At 26.9% G+C, this 9,906-nt stretch overlaps 1 protein-coding gene across 1 annotated transcript; it reads right to left on the bottom strand.

The window, feature by feature from the left end:
- Nucleotides 1-289: 289 nt before the first annotated feature.
- Ankrd49 (ankyrin repeat domain-containing protein 49) lies at nucleotides 290-7,424 on the bottom strand. The gene is made up of 3 exons (XM_016056832.4): nucleotides 6,706-7,424; nucleotides 2,581-2,741; nucleotides 290-1,791 (listed from the first exon to the last, which is right to left on the bottom strand). Exons 1-3 carry the CDS (start codon nucleotides 7,169-7,171, stop codon nucleotides 1,456-1,458), a joined length of 963 nt encoding a protein of 320 aa, XP_015912318.2. The 5' UTR covers nucleotides 7,172-7,424; the 3' UTR covers nucleotides 290-1,455.
- Between the last annotated feature and the right edge of the window lie 2,482 nt (nucleotides 7,425-9,906).

Below are 9,906 nucleotides of genomic sequence, written 5' to 3' on the forward strand. Positions count from 1 at the left end.
TTACTGCATTTAAAACTTTCCCTGGCTATTCCTTAGTTTGGTTTGTATCTTCAGAGATGATTTCATCAAAGCCTCTGTGCCAACAAGAATGTTTTGTTTTTCAAATGTTTTTTTGGTTTGTTTGAATATTTTGCTTACAGCTCATACAAATTTTTTTTTGTTTTGGTTTTTAGTAAAAAAAGGACTCAAACATTTGAATGTAGTACTTACAAAGTCTAGTGGAATCACTGCTAGAATATAAAAAAAATAACCAATAATCCGACTAACTGTGTTCTTTGTGAATAAATTCTTTTCTGTTTTCTTTATTGCGATGAAATTACTAATATCAGCCAATTTTGTAGCATGTATTTTGTATAATGCATCCATGCAAAATTTAATATTATATCAGCACTAAAATTAAATTGTAATCAGAAATTCTACTCCCTAGATTTTTTTTTAAATGCTGACACAATACTTCAAAAAAGTGCAGTTTTTAACAGTAAGGACATGAATTATTTTGTTCACCATTTCACAAACAATAAGAGAAAAAATATAACATGAACCAAATATTGAGCACTATATCTTTATAACAAAATTCCTTTCAATTAAGAAAAATCTAGTTAGATGCAATTTAAAACTGATGGAATGTAACATAGTTTTATATTCACAAGATAGTCACTAAAATCAACCATAATATTAGGTTTTGTGAAGGTTTTGAACACCATAGAAAAAATTATGGTTTTTACCCTATTGTCTTAAGATGTTTAAAACAACTTTTATTCTGAATTAAATTATACTTTACCAAAACAAAACCATAAGTTTAAAAATTAAAAAGAAAAAACAATGGGAAGTTAGTAATTTATTATAATTAACAATGTAACTATTGAGGTCAAGTATGCTACAAAAATATTACAGTAGAATGGGAATATAAGCTTCAAAAATATTTAAATTTAATGTCATTAATACTTAAAAACTCAAACACAACAAAAAGTTTGCAAAAAAATAAATAAATAAATAAAATAAAATAAAACTTTTGAAGAATGTTATTTTCATATACCTTTAATAGCAAATATTTTTTTTAATATTAAAAATAAATTATTCAGTTATAAAGTATTATAGTTTAAGTTTTTAAGAAGTAGAATGGAATTACTTAAGAAATAAAATAGATTTATTTAAGAAATATAGGGTGTTTCGTTTAAAAAACAGAATGTTAACAAGTTTTTGAACAAAACAGGATTTAATTTAATTAAAATACAACACATTTTCAATATGAAACCACGCTAAAAAAAGTCATAAGAACTTATTCTATTCTCACAATTTTCCCTTTAGGACACAAAGTAAAACCCATGTATTTTAGCAAAAGCCATTTTTGGGCATTCAAAACCCTAACTTGTAATAATATACATGTATAAATGACTTTCCAGGCAAACAATGGCACATAAACTCTATGGAAGGCGTCACAAACCATGAAAATAGTCAATATTCATTAACAGACTCTTCCAGCATTTCAAACAAATCAGCCAGCGTACCTGTGCGAAAAGCAATATCATAAGGCGTGTCACCTGCATCATTTTTCATGTTAGGATCAATATAGGGCTGCCATAACAGGAATTCAAGAGTTCTTCTTCCAGATGAGTTTGAAGCTGCAAGATGTAAAGGTGTAATATTACCTTGTGTTAAGGCATTTATATCAGCTCCATTCTGCAGTAGTAAAGAAACTGCTTCAACACTGTCCCACTTGCAAGCAGAATGAAGAGGTTCCCAGCCATCAGTAGTTCTCGCACTGATGTTAGCATCATAGGATAAGAGCAGCTAAATAAAAGTAAACAAATTTAAACCTTAAAATTTCTCTTAAAATTTCTAAAACTACATAGGAAACAAGGAGTTAGACATTATAATGTTCCATCAATCAAAGAATTTAAAAGCGTCGATTAACAGACGTTAGTTATTGAAATTTGGGTTCCTGTTTACTTTGGTAGTTTCTGTTTATACCTCTTTTTGTAGTTGCAAGGTTATTCACCAGGGAGCAGAGCTATCACATTGAGCATTATAAGCAAATGATTAGTATATTATCTTCATTTTAAAGGAAATTCCAATAGTTAATCTTAAATATTAAGTTGTTGGCATAAATGTAATGTAAATTAAGTATTTGTATAAATATAGTTGAGTGTAATTTGGATATAGTTGATTATAATTTGGATGTCAACCCTATAATAAAATCTTGTTTTTACAAATTAGAAGAAAATTAGAGATTGTTTTTAAAGTTATGATTGAAAAGATGGAAAAGAGGAAATTTCTACAATTTAGGATGAAAGGAATTTATTTAGTTTTAAAAATCTAACACAGGGTGTTATTAAAATATGTTCAATTGAACTTTAAAAAGCTTTATGTAAAGATTTAATAGTTATCTTTCATTATTTTGTTTCTGTAGTAAGTTAAATTTAACTTATGGTTTCTTATAAATATTTAAACTTAAATAGAAGCATTTAGTTCACCACACTGAATAAGCAAATGATGTGGATACTTTAGAGCAAAAAATATTACCATTGGAAAACATAAATTTAAGGTTATAAAACTAAGGTTACAAAAAGACAAAATTACTTTAATGACTTCAACACTGTTACTATATGCAGCTCTATGAAGTGGGGTATATAAATCGTTATCCTTTGCATTTACAAGACTTGGATCTTCTTCCAGTAATTTTCGGACAATTTCAACTTCATCTTTTTCTGAAGCCCATAAAATGAACTTCTGAGGATCTTCTAAAATATGAAGAAGAAAAAGAGTATTATTTTTAAGAATATAATTTAAAGAATTTAACATACATTTTATAATTCAAATTATTTATAAATTATCTAAAGGGCTTTAGTAGCTCAGTGGTTAGTGATTCGGACTACAGTGCGAATGGGCCCGGTACGATCCTCGACTCAATTAAGAACCGCAGAGTACATGCGATGTAAGCGTTCTTAAAATCTGAGGGAGTCCTGTGGTTGGTCACCAAGCAGTACTAGGGGTAGATATCTGGAGAAAATTTCCTTTTCCTTCAGAGCTGTGTCCAAATTGAGGGAGTGTCCTGAGGAATGAGAGGTGCTGCCCTCTTTGCTTGCGGTTCTGAGCCAAGATGTACTTTAAACTTTACGACATTCTCTTGTCAAATGAAAGGCGCACCTTTCTGACATAATTCACAAGGTCAATGACTTAGCTTGTTCAAGTGTCACTAGAAACAATATAAGTCATCTTTTAAAAAAACATTGTAAACCATGTACTGTCACTAGATAATATATTAAAAACTGTTTTTTTTTCTTCAGGAAAACATTTAAAAATTATAAAAATATATAAAAAACTGTTTTGAAATTAGGCAAATAAAATTTATAAAACTGTAGAAATTTATTTATTAAAGGAAACTTTACTTAATTTTTAATCTTTACCTTTTTTAATTGAAACAGCTAAGGAAAATTTTACATGAGGTACTGTACTATAAGATTTGCTAAGTTATCTGCAGTGGATAAAAAAAAAAATTGAATTTTTTAAATTTATGTGAAGTAGTAGAGTGTGATACCTTTATTTTTCACAAACGCAAAGAAAGATGCAAAAAGTAAAAAAAAAATTAAAATTACATAAAATAAAAAGTTAATTTTGTTATATGTATTGTAAAAAATCAGTTTTTCATATATTTTTTACTTAATAAAAACAAAACAAGAGAGACATGAATTTAGGAATGAAAAAATTATCCCTTTAACAATAAAAAACAATCTTGTATTCATCAAATAGAAATCAGATGCATTATTAAGAAAATCTTACATAATTATTCACATTAGAAATTAAGTATTAGTGTAACTCAAATTTTCTATGAGGTCCCAACCATTTCATATTTAATTTCATGCCATTTATTCTTGATTTTTTCTTCATAAAATTTGATATTTCTACAAAGGATCAATTGATTTTTTAAACTTAAAAAACATAGAAAAAGTAAACAAAATTAACCACAAACAAGGAATTTAAAATATTTTGGTCTTTTTTTTCCCAATCTTTACACTATCACCAACCTGTCAGAACAAGTTGAGTTATAGTAAGTGAAAAAAATAAAATCAGTGGTGATTAAATAAACTTATTTTCTTTTGTCTGTATTGTTAGCATCAATAAAACATTATACTATTTTATTAGAATTTTGAAATGGTTTTAGGTTTTAGTATGCATGGATGAATTTAAAATCTAAAAATATAGTATATTTATGTTCGTATCTATTATTTGTAGTCAGGGAATTAAAACCTGAGAAATGAAATTTTAAATATACAACTTTTTAAAATTGAATAAGTCCCACTGATTTTGTTCAAATCTTTTATTTTGTCATTTAAAATTCAATTAAATTGATGTAAAAATTAGTGTATCTCACTAATATTTCTTTTTATTTCTAATAACAAGATTAAAAGACAACCACAGAAGTAAATACAAACAGCTATATAAAGAATAAACAGAGAGAGAGAGAAAAAAAACATCGAGAAAAAAAAACATGAAGAAGAGAAACAGCTGTAACGATAGTGTAGGAATCTAAAAGGCCCCATGCCTGCCAGGTTGAGGTTCATAAGAGAATATTTGGTTAAAGCTCGGCAAAGGAAGAGATGACCACTCTCCCTGACTCGTCCCAGATTACAGAGACTGCAGATAAGACTTAGAACTATGCTTAGTGGTCAAGTGTTTTGGGAGACAATCATGGCCAGTGGAAAGCTTAAACTCAGCCACCATTTCATATCTGGGCCATTTTGAGAAAACAAATAATTTGTCTGTTTGAGACTTTTAAATTGTTCTAACCCCAAGGTTCTTTTTGAACCTCTCGAATATGGTATTTTTGATAAATCATTTTAATGTTCCAAAAGATACACTAGAAGAAGATACTTGTAGGCATTTAGAATTTGCAAATTTTACAAATATATTTGTATGAAATATAATTGGTGAGAATTAATCCAAAGAAATATAACTGTATGAAAAATAATAGAAGAATCAGTCCTGGTTAAGAGAATGGGCAGTGTTGCATCAAGGCTTTTAAACAAAATTTTTTACAAAAAAAATTTATGCATATTTTCAATGAAAACCTAAAAATTACTAAACACACCCATGCCCAAGATATTCAGTAACTGTTATAAAAGTGACAATAGGTTACTTAACTAGTAAGACATGTTTAATAATTCTGAAATATCTCTAAAAAATTCTAATTGACTATTTTTTTAAACTGACTCTCTCTTTTCTTTCAAAATACAGTAGAGAACCGATTATCCGGAATGATCGGGACCATCGCTATTCCGGATAACTGACTTTTCAGGTTTTCGGAATCGCTACAAAAAGCCGTTTTTTTTTATTGTTAAACCCAACTAAAAAAAAATAAATTATATAACTATAAACTAATGATTATTTCCAAAATGATGATAAGGTAAAAATCCTTCAAAAAAGAAAGAAAAATCCTAAAATCTTATGAGGAAAAAAACATTTTTTAAAAAAAATGGTGGGAAAATTTATCGAATTTCGTTCCGGTTTTTTGGTTTTCCGGATAACGGGTTCTGTACTGTATATAATTTCTAATATTATAACTACATTGATTAAAATATAAGAAATAGTAGTGACTATTTATTAACACATTTCAATCAATTAGAAAAATAATAATTTCATAGATGTTTTTAATAGATTAAAATTTAAATTATTCCTTAAAAACGACAGACGAAAAGGGTGAAGGGCAGTCATCTCAGAAAAAAGCTGCAAAATTAACATTTTAATGTTAGAAAAAAAAATTACTCAATTGTATTTTTTTCTCAGTAACATTAAAATTTACACCTCGCCTTATTATTAGAATATTCCCTCATCTTCTAACCAACTTAAGACTTAAATAGTTATAATTATGGCATCAGCTATACGGTATGATGATATGATATCAGATTATGTTAAATGTAATTTTGTATATAGGTGTTATGTTTTGGTTTCTGTATCTCATCAAGTTGTTATTAAAATTTGTACGTGATGTTATATCATGCCCATCTTTTTAATTAATAGTCAAAATATACATAACTATGCAATAATTGCAAAAAGAGCTTTTTTTACTTTTAGGATTGATAGCAGTTATTTATATTTGTCTAACCTTGCTGATAAAGTAGTAACTTATTTTCTAACTAATTAAACAAAAGTAAAAATTTCAAATTATAATAAATTGCTAAAAAAAAAAAACAATTTGAAATTTTTTGGTTTTACGTTTAATATGCTTGATAACATTTTATTACATGAAATTTAAATATAAAGATCTAAGTAAATCTGTTGGTCACATTAAAAAGCACAAATCTAAATGTAAATATCGAATGTTTACTTAATGATATGGTTGTATGAATGTATGACATAAGTATGGTCAATCAGGAGAGTATATATGAGAGGTGAAATATTTGGATCATAGGAAAATAATTCATGACGTGAATGAATGAAGTTTTAGGGCATTAAAATGCCGAACATCACGAATGGAAATAATTTTATTTTAATCAAATAATTTCTGTGTAAATTTTCATAAAAATAAATTAATATATATTTAGATTTTTGTTATTACAACATTTTCCTTATTTTGTTTTATTTAAATAGGAATTTATTTGTCCCTATTAATAATTATACCCTCTTTTCAGGGGTATCTAACCAAAGAGTTCGCAAAAGCATTCACACACCACTGTGATCAATTTCATTATAATTATTAATTTTTACCAGCAACATCTTCCATGGGCCTGTCATCTTCAAGGCTATCATAATTTTCTGACCATTCGCAAAATGAATAATTTGAAGGTTTAGAGTTATCTTCTTTGGCAACTTGGAGTATTTTTTCTTCAGTAAGTGCTTCTACGTCTATGTCCTCTGAAGGTGCAGGAGTTTCATTAGTCTCAATATCTTCAGCTTTTTCTTCAGAGTTTTGACTTTCTACAACAGATTCACTCTTTTCTTTGTCCACCGACATTTTATCTTCTCCCTCACAGACCTTATTTTTCGTCATATTCAAAGATAAATCGTCAATAAGTTTATTAGAAAAAGTAAATCCAGTTCCTACTTCTGTTTGACTACCTTCTTGACACTCAATTATTTCAGAATCATCAGATTTTATGATTCCATCGGAATCATGAGATTCATTACAATTTTGAGAATCAGGACAGACATTAATATCTGTGTCTTCATTCATTTGCTAACAAGTTCAAAAATTTTTTTCTGTTTGTTAATAAAGCTTATGCTCGTAATTACTTATATTATCGATGAATATTTCTTACTGTTAGTTATTGAAAACAATTGACGGATTTTATACGACCGTCAAAATTTGGAAGGCTTTTTTTTTCGCCTTAAGTAATCTAACCAGAAATATATGACTGATGAGATTAGGATGATTTGTTTGTTTACAATTTTTCTGACATTATGCCGAAGAATACGAGTTTAGTTGTATGAAGATGGAAACAACCGCATACAGCTGATTGAGAGAAAAAAAAAACAAAAAGTGCAGCAAGTTCTATTGAAATTTTATAAATATTTATATATTTCACTGAGTAGTAATAAAAATTATCTGTGTTTCATTCTACTAATAGTTAAATGAATATTTTGTACTCTAGGAAAATATCAAAGTGTAAAAAAAAATTAATAAAAAATTTATGAAAGAAACAATATTTTAATCGTTATCGTAACTGTCGTTGAGTTAAATTTTTTTCCGATTTGTTTTGGTTTTGGTTTGGAGATGCTTGAGAGGTTGTATCTCCTGTCATTTTAAACCTGCATACGTTATTCAGGTGGAGATCGTTAAGGGGTAAGTTTCTTTTCCTCATTAAAATATTTATTCTTTTAACAAATATTTTTATTTGATTTTCAACTATATCTAAAATGTAGTTTTTTATTTTCCGTTAATAGCATTTTCTCTTTTCTTCCGTCAATACCATTTCGCCGGCGTTTTCATTTGGAAAAACATTTGAATTATGCCAGTTTTATCTAAATAATCTACTACATTTTTTCTTATTTTTCTCATTTTTACTTGTTTAAAATTTGTTGATTTTGCGGAAAGATTATTTAGTTCAATGGATTAATAAAAAATGCATTTTAGTATACCTTTAATATAATTGTATTCTTACTTTTTATTGCTTAGAAGTTAGAAAGTTAAAAAATGAGTAACTAAATAAGAATTTTAATTTTTTAAATAATTTTAAATTAAAAAATATAAAGACTGTGAAATTTAGAGCTCATCAACTTTATGGTGTTGAAAATAGAAAAATAATTACTTAATAATTAATTATTTACTGTTATATTTTGTCGTATGTAGAATTGTTATAGATAGAACATAGAAACATCGTAGACAAAAATGATAAAAGACTCCAGGAAAAATTAAAAAATATAAATGAGTAAATATTTAAAAATTAAATTAAAAATAGTATTATTACATTAATTAAACTTTAAAAGGTATGAGGTAGGGCAAAAACATTTTTCAAATTTTCATGAGAAATTTAGTAGTTTGTAGGAATTATGTAATTTTATAAAAAATAGTAAGAAAAAAATACTCTACTTAAGTGGTTCTGAAATGGTTATTCTGTGGAAACCTAGTGTTCGGTAGAAGGGTTATAAGAGGAATTTTTTTTAAACAAGTTATGATTTTCGGAACCTATCGAATTAATAACCCGTTATTTATTTAATATTTTATAAAATCTTTTAATTAAAAATGCTTGTAAAAAACGAAAATTCAAAATACTGTTTTTTATGATAGCAATATAATCAGCGAACTATGAAACGGATGTACATTCATTTATGAAAAGTTGCATTAGTATTTAGCATCAAATGAAAATAATCGAATTCAACAATGAAAAACATGTTTCTCTGATTACCATTCTCAACCGTTTATTTTCGTCTATTGTCTTTGTTCTTTATTTTTTTTCTTCTCCCAGCTTATTCATTTTCAGTTCACTACAATCAAATTAAGAGCTAGAGTAAATGCCTCTCTAGATCTGTCAATTCAACTGCCGAATGTAAAACCCAACTTTAAGGTTTTATCTTTTTTCCCTCTTGATAAAAACATCCGATGAGAAATTTCATTACCCATTAATTCACTACATATTAACAAAATAATTAATAAAATTTTGATTATTACATATTTTAAAAACATTTAAAATTATTTTATTAAATACACTCATGGACAAAAAAATTAGCCCACCAAGGAGTCGTCAAAATAGAATGAAATTTTACACACGTAATGACTATTTTGATGTAAGTAAATGATTAGAAAATCAAAGATTGTCGTTTTTCTTTGATTTTCTAATCATTTACTTATATCAAAGTAGTCATTACGTATGTAAAATTTCGTTTAATTTTGACGACTTCTCTTGGTGCGCTAATTTTTTGGCCATGAGAGTAATTATGTTTGCAATCTCCATTAAAATTTATTAATTTAGTCTCGAGGTTCAGCTAAAATAAAATCGATCATTCAGGGCTCCTCAGCCGAAAAAAATTTGGTAACTGCTACTCTACGTCATCTGTAATTGGTCCATGACGAATGTCTTCTTAAAGGAATCTTATGTCATCAATATAAACCATTCAAAAATTGAGTTTAAATAATTTCTTTTGTTAATTGTTATAAATGTAGTTAAAAAAAACCTGTGTTTGATTATGTTTTCAATAAGATCAATACATTTGCTTAGAAAAAATATTTGCTGAATTAGTCGCAGAGATCATCTTGGAAGATATCAGCATCTAGAAATAAAATAATAAATAACACTCCTAAAAAATACGAGATTATTAAAAATTTAGTTTATTATTCTCGTAAAGAATAGAATTGTCAATCATGAATTCTTATACTGAAGAAATCCCTGAAAAATGCAAAGAAATTTATTTTATTAAATTTTTTATAACTTTCTTGAATATGTTTATATTTTTCTGATTGAAATATTGATA

The sequence above is a fragment of the Parasteatoda tepidariorum genome, chromosome 9, assembly GCF_982258835.1.
Source record: "Parasteatoda tepidariorum strain Cologne lab strain chromosome 9, Ptep-v5.0, whole genome shotgun sequence".
Classification (NCBI taxonomy): domain Eukaryota; kingdom Metazoa; phylum Arthropoda; class Arachnida; order Araneae; family Theridiidae; genus Parasteatoda; species Parasteatoda tepidariorum.